The sequence below is a fragment of the Ranitomeya variabilis genome, chromosome 5 (genome assembly GCF_051348905.1).
Source record: "Ranitomeya variabilis isolate aRanVar5 chromosome 5, aRanVar5.hap1, whole genome shotgun sequence".
NCBI classification, from domain to species: domain Eukaryota; kingdom Metazoa; phylum Chordata; class Amphibia; order Anura; family Dendrobatidae; genus Ranitomeya; species Ranitomeya variabilis.
The window spans coordinates 134,603,387-134,617,430 of record NC_135236.1 but is presented as its reverse complement, the minus strand read 5'-3'; the positions used below and the strand labels follow the sequence as shown (position 1 = coordinate 134,617,430).

The 14,044-nt window shown below is 42.8% G+C and overlaps 1 protein-coding gene across 2 annotated transcripts in view; it reads left to right on the top strand.

Moving 5' to 3' along the window:
- Positions 1–13,588, top strand: part of LRRK1 (leucine rich repeat kinase 1) — a 121,056-nt gene extending 107,468 nt beyond the window's left edge. For both annotated transcript variants that reach the window (XM_077263353.1, XM_077263354.1), the window contains 3 exons: positions 386–1,233; positions 7,075–7,176; positions 10,993–13,588. In XM_077263353.1, coding sequence (XP_077119468.1) covers positions 386–1,233; positions 7,075–7,176; positions 10,993–11,170 — 1,128 coding nt within the window. In that variant the 3' untranslated portion in view covers positions 11,171–13,588. The remainder of the gene's footprint in view (positions 1–385; positions 1,234–7,074; positions 7,177–10,992) is intronic.
- The last annotated feature ends 456 nt before the right edge of the window (positions 13,589–14,044 follow it).

Sequence of the window (14,044 nt, the reverse complement as noted above, 5' to 3'; positions counted from 1 at the left end):
AGTGTGTGCAACTTACTGTACATGTATGTAATTAATGATTATTTTGTTGAAAAAAAAAAAAAAGGCGTGGGCTGCCGCGTAATTTTCATAACCAGCAGAGGGACAGCCGACGACTGGGGGCTGATGTTTATAGCGTGGGAAGAGGGTAATGCCCATGGAGATTCCCAGGTTAATAATATCTGCTCACAGCTGTATACTTAGCCTTTCCTGGTTATTAAAATGGGGGACCACCCAAAAAATGCTAATAATAACCAGCAAAGGCTAAACAGACAGCTATGGGCTGAACAATACACCAGGCAGGTTGTAGCATGAATGTATCTGAACGATCCATCGTGTAGCCAGTTTTAGCACAGTTTATTGTACATCTTTTTTTCTTCTTTGACAGAGCTCCCCCTTAGTATTTGCCGGCCTGGCAGACAGCCTGATCTGCGTATTTCCAGTATCTGGTGGCATTCCCAGCTCCGATTGCTCATACATCTGTTCTCGCACAGCCAATCGTACCATGTTCAAAATAGGAGATGAAGATCTCAGACAGAATCCATACCCAGTAGTAGCTATGGAGGTCTCCAATGGAGGATCTGAGGTCTGGTACAGCAACGGGCCTGGTATCCTGATAGTGGATTGCACGTCGTTGGAAATCACTAAACGGCTTGAACCTTACGCTGCTCCATCATCTGTTATATCCATGGTATCTAGTTCAGACTGCAATGGAGAGGAGACGGTTTGGTGTTTGGACAACAGGACAAACACATTAGTTATGTATCATGCTGCTAGTTACCAGTTCTGTGCCCGATACTTCTGTGGTGACTGCAGTCCTTTAAGAGATATGTTCACAGTAAAGGTGAATTCTGAGCTAGCCCCCATCTCCTTACCAGGGGAGAATCGAGACAGTCAATGCCAGGCAAATATGGGTATCCTCTACTGCCAAGATAGGGGGACACAGCTCATCAATCACCAGGACTCTCTAACAGACTATTGCTCAGTATCATCAGTTTCTTCTTCCTCCGTGCCTCAAGGAGCAGCAAAGTCTTCCTCCAGCCTTCCCAGTACACCGGTCAGCTACAATAGTGTCTTGTTCTCCACTGACAGTGAGGAATCCGAGCTGGCTCGTGAACAAAGGCCCAGGATGCCTAGTGAGAGCTGGGGAAGCAAAGCCCCTCCATCCGAAGAGGAGAAACTACGCTTCCAGGCCGTGCGGATCCTTGCCGTTAAAGACTTGCTTTGGATCCCAAGGTGAGGTGGCATACTGCAGTGTAATTACTGTATAACAGATAGATCAAGGGTAGTGCAAACGAAAAGTGGAGCAGTTCGCCTTCTACATCAGAATAAAGCTCTAGTTTTTCAGAGAAATTATTGAAAATGAAAGCCTGATTGCTTACCATGGGCTGCTGTCCTCCTCATAGAATTTCATAGAAATTATGACTTGGGGTATATTTATACAGCAGTATTGTCAGTGACTAGAGGTAAGCAAATCATTTCAAGCTGCCCTGGTTCAGTTTCTAGTCTGGTCTTCCTTGACAGCCAATCTTCCTCTGGCATCCACGGCCCAACATTCTAGGTCGGTTTTCTTCTTACTAGACCGCAAGTCATCACATGAATCCTTTTGGCGAAGCCTCATGTACCATTGTGATGCCACAGGGCTTGGTAAGCACCATAGGCACCGAGGATACCGGACTGAATATGTTAGGCGCAGAAGTGAAGACAGGGTGCCATGGAGGATTCGACTGGACACTAAACTAGGGCAGGGTGAATCAAATTGCTCATATTGATCAGTCAATTTAATGCAACTATTCAAACCAGTTTTTTTTCACTGACCCCTTGTGTCCATTCTGTTAAACTCCATGCATGCCGCATTCTGATCTTCCATTGTGGATCAGAATCTTCCATACAGGTAACGCCTCTTTTCATCTAAAATAATCTCTGGAGGCAGATTTTCATGGAGATCTGTGTCTGTTATGTATGTCTCGATAGTTAATTTACATATTAAGAAAAAGTGGATATCTGTAGAATAAGCTATCATTTTATTCAACTTTCTATGACCTGCAAGCCCATGTTGACGGCTTAGGAGGCTTAATCCTACTGACAGATTCCCTTTAAATCTTCATAAATAGTTGCAAATACGTTGCATAGTAATCCAGAGCTGTATTCACTATTTTGTAAGCTTCAGAGATGAAATCTCCCTGCTGGAGCAGTATATGGGACGTGTTGCCTTTATACCAGGCTGTTTTCAGTAGTCCGATGTGGGAAAAACTGATTCTCTGCACAATAGGGATTCAGCCAAGATACTGTCATTGTGTCTCATGTCGACTGTTTCCAGTTACTCAGCAGTACCATGATTTTTGATCTGGAATATAATACAGGTTGTCAAGGAATTGAACTTGCATTTTATTTATTTTTTTAACCCAGTGAGAAGCTTACCACAGACCTTGTTAGCGATCCCAGCTATTTTACTATTAACGCACAGGGTATCGAGCCATCATTTGGCTTCATACCAGCTGAAGTAATTTAGTAAAATCTCCAGCTAATAACATTGTCCGTCAATCACACCTTGCTATATGTTATGTGTCTAATCCAATAATTTTAGAATTGGGCTAATACTAGATTATAGAATTTTCAGGATTAGAGATATTCTGGTATTGAATACGTTTCAAGTAAAATGCACAGCCAGCTTAAATAATATTTCACCATGGGGGCAAGTCATCATAATTGGCACAAAAAATGTCCTAGTACCTAGATTAGTGTTATAGTGGCATGTAAAGGTTTGGTGGTCAAAATTACTGTTATTGTGAACAGCTAAGCAAGTTGAAGATGAAATGATCTCTAACAGGGCTAAAGTTAAAGATGACACATTTTGTTTGTATTGTCATTTTTTTTTTTTTTTTTTTAAATTACAAAAGGGAAAATGTGCCAATGCAAAAGTTTGGGCACCCGTGGAGATTTGTGTGCTCAGATAACATTGACCAAGGTTTCAGACCTTAATTAGCCTGTTAGGGATACGGCTTGTTCTCGATCATCGTTAGGAAAGACCAGATAATGCAACTTTGCCCATCTTTATAAAAATCCAGCCCCCTCTAACCTTGTGCCAAAAAACAACAGCCATGGGTTCTTCTAAGCAGCTGCCTAGCACTCTGAAAATTAAAATGGTGGAGGTCCACAAAGCAGGAGAAGTCTGTAAGAAGATAAGTTTTCAAGTTGGTTTTTCCTCAGTTCGAAATGTAATTAAGAAATGTCAGTTAACAGGTACAGTGGAGGTCAAGATAAGGTCTGGAACACCAAGCAACATTTCAGTTCGAGCTTCTGGTAGGATTGCTAGAGAGGCAAATTGGAGCCCCTGCTTGACTGCAAAGGATCTTCAGAAAGATTTAGCAGACTCTGGAGTTGTGGTACATTGTTCTACCGTTCAGAGACACTTGTACAAATATGGCCTTCGTGAAAGAGTCATCAGAAGAAAACCTCTCCTGCGTCCTCATCATAAAATTCATAGTCAGAAGTATGCAAAAGAACATTTAAACAAGCCTTATGCATTTTGGAAACAAGAGATATGAGGTTAAAATAGTACTCTTTGGCCACAATGATCAAAGGTATGTGTGGAGAAAAAATCTTGCCAACCCTTAAGTATGGGGGTGTATCAATCATGCTTTAGAGTTGTGTTGCAGCCAATGACACGGGGAACACTTCACGGGTAGAGGAAAGAATGGATTCAGTGAAGTTTCAACAAATTCTTTATGCAAACCTAACACCATCTGTAAAAAGCTGAAGTTGAAAAGAGGATGGCTTCTATAAATAGATAATGATCAAAACACAATAGATTACCTGAAAAGGCGCAAGCTGAAGGTTTTACAATGGCCCTCACAGTCCCCTGATCTGATCATCATTGAAAATGTGTCTCTAGACCTCAAGATAGCAGTGCATTCAACACGACACAGAAATTTCACAGAACTGGAAGAATTTTCCAGGGAAGAATGGATGAAAATCTCTCAAACAAGAATTGAAAGACTCTTGTCTGGCTACAAAAAGGGTTTACTCAAGCTGTGATACTTGCAAAATGGGGTGCTACTAAGCATTAACCATGCAGGGTACCCAAAATTTTGCATTGGACCATTTTTTGTGATTTTTTAAATGTAAAACATTAAAATATATATGTAGCATATATATTTTTTTCTGCCTAAAATACAAAGGAAATGTGTCATCTCTAACTTTTACATTCCACTGTGTATGTATGCATGTGTCATATTGTGACGGTCTAAAGTAAGGAAGAGGGGCTTCAAATTGTCCCTGGAGCTGGGACCCTAACTATCCCTGTCATCGGGGTACTCTTAAAGGTAGAGAGGCCCGAGTCTCCGACCTTACTATGCTCCTGTAAAAACCCTAATCTTTCCCCTCCCCCACTCCATGAGGCAAGGGACAGAAATGATAGGTAAACCAGACACAAAGACAAAACGGATAACAGAAAGCCTCTATCACACAAAAGCACTAACTAACAATGAGGTGGATATGGACAGGGAGGAATAAACTAAAAGGGACCAGGAGATAAACACACACGTACAACCGCAACAGAACACCACAACTACAAACTTCAACTACTTAGCTTTAGCTCACAGCACAGGAGGACGAATCTCCAATAGCAACAACAAACTCCCATTCAGCACAGCGTCTCCTACGAGCAACGAAGCAGAGCTTTCACCAGCAGGAGAGGGAGGGTCTGGCCAGGTTTTATATTAAGAGTTAACGAGCAGATCAGAAGCAGCTGAAATGGAGCTGCATGTTTCTGACCAGCACCAAAGGAAACCAAATTAATTTAATATGGGATACAAATTAATTTAATATGGGATCCAAGTACACAGGCTAAATGGAAGATCTGCAATTCACAATATGCAGTGATCTTCTACCCCTAAATCTCCCAGGTTGACATGACACACTTGTGACAGTATGTATACGAGTGAATTAATTGAAAGATTTGAGACCGTCATAGAGGGTGGTCTCCCTCCTTGGAACCCTATCTATGATCCAGGACCCTGAACCATGACCAAGTGGCGCCTTTTACTCTGTTGGGCTTGTACCCTCCATGAACTTTAAGCACGACTCTTCAGCTGCTTCTCTGAGCCCTCTTATATGAATGGGGTGATTGGTTAGCCTTTTATCTAGCAATTTGGAAATAAAACATGTCTTTTCTTGGCAAATTAATGACCTCCGGAAAGTGTAGATTAAAGTTGTCTTACACTAGTGAATTTGGACAGCCCAAAAAAAACAATTTATATCAATTTTATCCCTTTTTCGGCACGATTTCATAACGACCAACGAGTGTAACACATTATTGGAATTTTTTGTCCGTTGTTGGAAGCTGTAGCTGATCAGTAATTCATGCTAAACGACTGATCTGGATCTCATCAGTGGAAGCCTAGAAGAGGCTGCAGATTGTGGCAAAGATCTATTTCTCACTTTGTCCTGATTGAAGGTTTTTCCACAATGTCAATGACAAAGTCTGACCATCAATGGAAAGTCATTCAGAAACAGTCCATTTGAAAGTCTTGATATTTGACCAGCTTTTAATGTTGGCGCCACTAGCACACTTCTGCACCTAGATTTGCTTGACTGTGTTTTATTTTTGTAGGTTATGATAAAGACAATTACCAGCTTTCGTACGATCTCTCCTGCCAAATTTTTCCATATTCACAACGGCATCAATACTTTTATTCAGTCTGATGGAATCTAAATTACGCATTCATATACCCAGACGCACACTTACACTAGCAGATCCTCCCAACATAAACAGAAAATCCTATAACAAGGTCGTGACACATCTTGACCCGTATGACTAATCTAAACCACAGACCAACAATAACCCAAAAAGAGCGTTAAAGGACGGGAAACCTTATGATGTAGTCCAGTTGCCATGTATGGCCATAATTTGAGTCTAGCACAGGAGATTGCAGATTCAGTGGGTGTCTCATCCTGCTGTGGCTCAAGAGTACTGTATGTTGGTAGGAAAAAAATCAAGAGCTTCATGACTGCAACCATTTTTGGGCATTCACAAATGTAGATTGATCAAAATAACAAACTGTTTCTGAAAAGTCTTTGATCAGTCCTGGATTTATAAATTAGAAGCCTAAAGGTACGAATTGTCTGGCGCCTCAGATTCGACTCCCATCACTTGGGTGATAATTTTCTGTCTCTTTAGATTCTGCTCCCTCACATAGGTACGGATATTTTGCCACCTGACATAATGCTTCCATCACTTAGACTTGGATTTTCTGCCACCTTCGCCTCAGCTCTTGTCACAGAGGCTCAGATCTTTTGCTTCTTTAGACTTTGCCCCCTCACCTAGGAACGGATTGTCTGCCACCTTATACTTGGCCCATAGAGTAAGCTACATCTTAAGTCATGTTGCTTTGATATTTGACATGCAAGTGCAAACAAATTGATTTCCTCCAGGGTTACCTTTACTCTTACCCCTATTGTGCCTGCGTATAAATCCAGTCCAGTCTACTACATCTTTCGTTTATAGAACTAAAGTATCACCAGAATGGCCTCTCTTAAAGGGAATCCGTCATCTGGTTTTTGCTACCTCATCTGAAAGCAGCATAATGTAGCCAAAGAGAAACTGAATCCAACGATGTATCTCTAAGATTACTGGGTGCAGCCGTTCTCACACAATCAGAGCTTTTAGCATGAAGCAGAGCTGAGAAAGATAACCCCGCCCTCCTCCGTGCTCTCTATGTACAATGTCTATAGACAGTAGGCTACCTATCACAGGAGGGGGGGGTGTAGGACCAGGGCTCACACACCAGCTAGTTATAGCAACAATAAGGTCCTGGTGCTAAAACAATGATTGGGAGCTTGATGAGAGATGGCTGAAATCTGTGTTTTAACCCCTATCTCCTGCGGTCTTTAGATTACATAGTAAAAACCCGCTGCCAGATTCCCTATAAATATGAACCTGTCTCTCTAGTGTTGGGGATAAGAGCCTTTTTGTAATCATGTGTTCTATATACTGTGTGTATATGTGTGTGTGTGTGTATATATATATACGGTAGTTTAGAGAATTACTACAAGTTTAGCTCTGCATTGTTTCAGACTTGGAGGCGACATTATCATTATAGGACTGGAGAAGGAGTGTGGTGGACAGAGAGGCCGCGTCATCGCAGTATTACAATCTGGAGAACTGACAAAAGATGGGTACGTTTCTTATCATGTATGCAGAAAATGATCCCATGGTTTACTTCTTGGGTTTTTTTAATGTTTTTTTTGTAAACCAATCTTTTTAAATTTCCTGTTGTATAAAAATGTCCTTCTTGGAAGGGCAGTCATCTGATCACAGGCAGGATTACGATCAAGGATTAAAAAAAAAAAAATCTAAGTGATGTATCCCATTTAAAGAAAAGTAGTAACTTGCTTTCAAGGCCGCTTCCTGACGCTCGATCTGGGGATCAGCTTTATCCCTATAGTTTTTCTTTTAATTTCCATTTTAACTTGACAGATAACGTGATAAACAGAGTTCAATGGCTAAACATTCAATAATGAAGATCCAATTAATTTTGAACTTTTGGTGTCAGAGTGATTGACAGTTAAAATTATTACAATCAGACATGACGGATGGTCTATTATTAGGGGTTCATTTTAAAATAAGCCAGTTTTTTCTTACTTCCCGCAGGTACAAAAGTAATCATTGATTCTTTTAGAGTCTTAGCTGCCTTATCTACAAAGAACAGAGAAAGCTCTATCTTGTAGGCTTCCAAAAAGATCAAGGACCGTCATTCATCAAACAGTTTTTGGCAGAAACTTTTTGACAACTTTTTGAGAAGTGAGCGGATCATAGGCCGGAGAAGACGTGGCTGACCGCAGCCAACAAATTAATCGTAACTTGTGTCACAAAAGCGGCAGATCGTACAGCAGCTCAGTGATGCGCCAGACTCTTGAAGAATTTGGTGCATCTTGCTCAAGCTCACTCGTCATCAAGAATAGAGTACAAAACAAAGAGGAATAAAAAAAAAACTAAAAAAAAAATCACCTTATTGGATATACATTAAAAACCGCACTAAGACCAAAACGCAAGAATCAGATAAAAAAGCCACAGGGACTCAGAGGGATAATAGGTGGCACTAGATCTGTCTGTCCTTAGGGAATCCTAGGTGTATCACTATCTGTCCACGGAGAGTGGCTCCCCTACTCAACGATGGGTAACCCTATTGAGTCCTAAGACTGGTAATTAGTGACCAAAGACCTAGAAAGGTGCATGCAGATCGATTTATAGTCTAAATGGAAAAAGATGTGTTACTGTCCTAAATGTCACAGGGCACGCCTAATAGTGAGCCCCTAGGCTGTGTGCACACACTGCAGATTTAGTGCGGATCCGCAGCGGATTTTTCTGTGCAGAAACGCTGCTGTTCCGCACTTTGATTTACAGTACAATGTAAATCAATTGAAAAAAAAAAAAAAGGCTGTGCTAATGGTGCGGAAAAATCCGCATGAAATCTGCTGCGGATCAAAAGGAGTAGCATGCTACTTCTTTCGTGCGGAACTGCAGTGTTTCTGACCCCTTCCATAATAGAAATCCGCAGGGGTAAAAAACGCACAAAATCCGCATCAAATCTGCATAAAAAATGCACAAAATCCGCTGCAAATCTGCACCTGCGTTTTCTGCCAGGAGATGTGGATTTTGTGCGGAAAATTCAACCTGTGCACATAGCCTTACACTGCCCATAACCGATAGGTAACTGTATCATCAGGTGAGGCGCTATAAACTCCTATAAGGTTAATCAGTCCCAATTCATTGCTCAAAGATCAATTACACACGCCGTTCTACTACTCCAGTGGAATCTACTGGTGTGTTGCCAGCAGGTACGGACTGGGGTTGAAATTCAGCCCTGGCATTTGAAATCACACAGCCCCATGTTGTCCCTACCCCCATGAACCAGATGGGATATATTACTATTATTACCCTGGATGGAGGAAAGGAAGATTTTCTGCAAGACCAATATTTCTAATGATACCTGTGGCCTGCTGGGGTAAGTGACGGAGTCAGCAACATTGTGCTCCGTCACAACTCTTAACAGTATGAGAGAGTGCAACCTTCACAATCCACAGATGAACCTTAACAATTCCAGGGAGGAAACATGTTGGAATAATGGCAAATTAAGGGTATGTGCACACGTCAGGATTTCTTGCAGAAGTTTCCTGAAGAAAACCAGAAATTTTCTGCAAGAAATCCGCATTTTTTTTTTTTGCGTTATTTTCCCGTTTTTTCGCGTCTTTTTTAGCATTTTGCAAGCGTAATTAGCTTGCAGAATGCTTAAGTTTTCCAAGCGATCTGTAGCATCGCTTGGAAAACTGACTGACAGGTTGGTCACACTTGTCAAACATAGTGTTTGACAAGTGTGACCAACTTTTTACTATAGATGCTGCTTATGCAGCATCTATAGTAAAAGATAGAATGTTTAAAAATAATAAAAAAAATAAAAAAATGGTTATACTCACCTGCAGACAGCCGATGTCCTCAGCGGCGTCCGTTCCTAGATGGTGTGGTTCAGGACCTTCGATGACGTCGCGGTCACGTGAGCGGTCACATGACCGGTCTCGCGACCAATCACAAGACAGTGATGTCATCGCAGGTCCTGAACCACACCATGTATAGGAACCGAAGCGGCAGCATGCAGCGGTGAGAGGCGGGAACACTCCGGGGGCCATCGAAGGTGAGTATATGACTATTTTTTATTTTAATTCTTTTTTTTTTTTACCAATTATATGGTGCCCAGTCCGTGGAGGAGAGTCTCCTCTCCTCCACCCTGGGTACCAACCGCATATAATCTGCTTACTTCCCGCATGGTGTGCACAGCCCCGTGCGGGAAGTAAGCAGATCAATGCACTCCTAGGTGTGCGGAATCCCCGCAATTCCGCATTTTTAATGAACATGTTGCTTTTTTTTCCGCAATGCGATTTTTTTGCGGAAAAAAATGCAACATTTGCACAAAAAATGCAGAATACACTGTAAATAATAGGAGGCATATGTTAGCGTTTTTTTTCGCGTTTTTATCACGTTTTTATAGCGAAAAAACGCGAAAAATACTGAACGTGTGCACATGGCCTGAAGGGAAGTACCATCTCACTATGTGGGAGTATTCTTCTGCTTTGATAGATGATTTATTTTATTATATGCTTTCATGGATATGATTCATTGTAATTCAGTACCATAGTTTTCATGAGTCTACTTCCTTAAAGGAAATTTGCTACCAGGCTTTTGCTATCCCATCTGAGAGCAACATGATGTAGGGGCAGAGTCCCTTATACCAACAATGTATTATTTACTGCAATGCTTGCTACTGTTCTCTGCTACAGAGCTACCAGTTATCAGAATGTTGAGCTTTGTATAACCCCACTCACACCACTGATAGGCAGCTTTCTATGTACACTGTGCATAGGCAGAAAGCTACCAATTAGTGGTGGAGGAGGGGTTACACAGAGCTCATGAATATGGAGTACTACATGGCAGCAGGTTTACTAGTTCTCTAGTGATAATCTCCCGCTGATAAAACAGTGATTTTATTAAAACTACAGCAAGCAGCCCAGTAAGTGACACATCGCCGGAATCAGGATCTCTGTCTCTATATTATGCTGCTTTCAGATTAGGTCGCAAAAACCTTTGTGGGTTATGCCACAAGGACCAGAATAGCTGCTGATTTACTCAGATAACATGCGCTATGGTAGCAGGCAAATGGATGAGATTTTTACAAACTTCTCCCACTTTTTCCATGGGAAAATGTGTCATCTGGTGGTTCTTCGTGTTTGCATTGTGCTCGTTTTGTTGCAGATGTTTTCCATGGATTTTCCAGTGTAGCTGTAGGATGAGTGTATCGCATGCAGACTTTGCTGTGGAATTTGCTATACTTTTGCGGTGGAATATCTCCATCTTGACTATCTCTGGTCTGCAGTGCGCTGATGGATTTGCAGCCTTGCTAGTTACTTTGCACAGTAATCCATCTGTTGTTCTCTTCTCAGGGTCTGTGTGGAGGCCGCCGCTGTATCCAGGGACTCGGTCGTTTGTTGCCTGCAGAGTGACGCTCTCGGCTGGATCCTGTCTGTCTGGAGGGGATGGGGGGCGGCAGAGTTTGACATTTTCTATCACTCAGCTGATGAACTGAGGAGACTGGAGACCTGCATGAGGAAGAGGAGGTAGCAGAACCAAAAAATTAGACTCTGTTTTGCCCACAATCCTTGCGCCCCACTGCAGCTTCCCAGCGTTCATCAGGATATATTCAATGAAGTCTGTGCATTGTGGAGAGAGGAAGCATGGTAACGAAATGTCCTGCCGATCGTGGGGTGCATGCAAGGGACGTGTCCTGGCCCTGCTGGGAATGAAGCACAGAACAAGGGCCGTTCATAGGGAAGAGTTGTGGTCAAACCACTCTGTGGCTGCAGATATTAGAGCATCCAAAGATTTCACCATCTCAGCTATTTTTAGTGATGACACTAAAATGTCCTCTATACCGACCTGGACATGAGACGCTTGTATCTCCGGTAGAAAGAAAAGCACTCGATCATTGGCTGACAGGTATAGTCTAAGTCTCAGTAGTTTTAGGACAATTTGCCTTTACTGCAATGGCCTTTACTAATGCTGTCTTGTAGACTTAAGGCAGATCTGTCACCTGATTTCACAAAAGAACTTCGAACATTAATAAATAAGATCTTTAAGGTCTGATGAGGCTGGTGTACTTACTTTGGAATTCCTAGTCAGAATGGCTTTATAATGCAACCCCTTGATTATGTGCACATGGCAGTTTTCAGACACAGATGAAGCTGCCAAGTTTTCCCAGGTGAAGCCATTTCAGGGAAAGCCCAGCGGCCGTTTTACTGAAACAAAACCAAAGAAATGACCTGGAACACATGTTGGCATAAGGGCAGTGTGTAGGTGCACGTTCACACAGTGGCCATTTAGCAGACAGAAGCTAGGATAAAAGTTTTGCTGAATCCACATTTCTGCTGGTTGTGCAGTTAGGCTGGGTTCACACTACGTTATGGGCGTCCGTTAGACGGACTACGTTACACAGCGGCATAACGCGGTGTAACGTAGTCCGTTAATGCCGCCATTGACTCCAATGTCGGACGAATCACTAGCGCCCACCCACAATGGGCGTGCGCTAGGGAATGTGCCGTCATTGAGTGACGGACCTTGGGACGCGGGCTGCAGCGTTTCCGGGTCCGTCACTGCTAGCGCAGATAGAGCATCTGCTAGCTCTACCTGCGCTAGCACGCTGCCATACCGGCACTTACGTTTACAGCAGCCCGTTAACGTATGTGTTGAACGGGCTGCTGTAAACGTAATGTGAACCCAGCCTGATCCGGCATCTTCTACTCTATATTGTGGAGTGTAGACAACGGGCAGTTTCCGAACCCTGAAGCGGTTAAAAGAAGGGATGTAAGACGGAACATGTGCACAGCAATGTCGTTTTCACATAGCTGTGCATTATGGTCCTTTTAGAGGAAGCTTCTGTGGCGCTTTTTCAAGGTGATTGTGGCCTAAATCGGCTTGAAAAAAAGACTGTGCACTTATCCTGATGTTAGGCAGCAAATCTTTCAAACAGGATTTAAAGGTGTTGTTGGTCCAAATTGATAAGTCTGCAGTCACTCTGTGTGACTGCAGACTTATGAATCTCCCCATTGGGCACATTGTACGCTGCGGGGATTCGCTGGTTTCTAAGCCAAGACCATACCCCCAGCCAGTAGGCGCGGCATCGCTTCATACACTTGTATGGAACATGGCTGCGCCCCTTCTAGTGCAAGTGTATGGATCGTGGCCGCACCCCGTCTAGTGCAAGTGTATGGATCGTGGCCGCACCCCGTCTAGTGCAAGTGTATGGAGCGTGGTCACGCCCCGTCTAGTGCAAGTGTATGGAGCGTGGTCACCGGCTAATCCCCGCAGTGCATGTCCTGGGGGAATTCATAAGTCTGCAGTCACACAGATACTACCCGTTTAACAGCCATTCTCTGTGTTTTCAAAGTTATTACACCAGTCTCATCAGGTCTAAGACTTCTATGTAGTAATGAATGCATTAAATCTAGTGACAGATCTGCTTTGAAGACGGTAATTTATTCTTTGCACTAGCTGAGCTGGATTGCAAGTCTGTACATCGGAGAGACTGGATTTGCCATGTGTAAATGTACTGCATGTATATTACAGCACATTGCCTTATTTTGTGCAATAGAGTAACATCGTCCCAAGAAACGTGAGCAGCCCTCACTCCGACCTCGTCATGTGTGGGAGACCTGCAGCTCCTGGTGACGATAGCGCTGCACTTTCGGCAAGGAGGTCGGCGGGATCCCAGGGTAGCGCAATGTGCGGCTGTATCCAGCTGTTTCTCATAGTTTTCTCTCGTCTTGTGGGAGACGGTAACACTTGGACCAGGGCCATGTTTGTGCACTAAACTTCTGGTGCGGAGGAATTCTATCCAGGTGGATATGACCGGAGCGCGTAGGATATTCCCAGAGCCTCGCTGCCATCTAGTACATCATGCACCATTGTTTCTTTTACGGACAGGATGTTTTGTAACTACGTTAAACCTTTTTGTACAAATATTAATGTATATTAAAAACTAGAAGACAACACATGGCTACCGTATCATTTTTAAGAAACATCACTGATGAGATACCTGTCTGTTACTGCAAAAGATAAAACTTCTGTTTTTAAAGAGGAGCAGTCACTTCATTACCCCAAATTATTAAATCGGGGAGACCATCATTTGAATTTGATCTCTCAGCTTTCCGATTTATATTTTTATGGGTGTAAAATGAGGTCTCTCAAAAAGCGAAAGAAATGATCTCGCAGGTAACTAGCTTATATGACAATGACAATTTAACGAGCCTTGCAACATGACACAAGATGAACGGCAAGCCAGAAACTCCTCTGCAGACGACTTGTTTCACGGTGTTTGCCCCTCATCAGTGTAGAGCAAAGAGTCTGATCCCCAGGAGACATCGTGGCCTCTTTATGAGCATTAATACGTCCTCCACGTTTCCTCAAGGGTGTCTCTCTGACTGCCAAACTCTGCTGTGC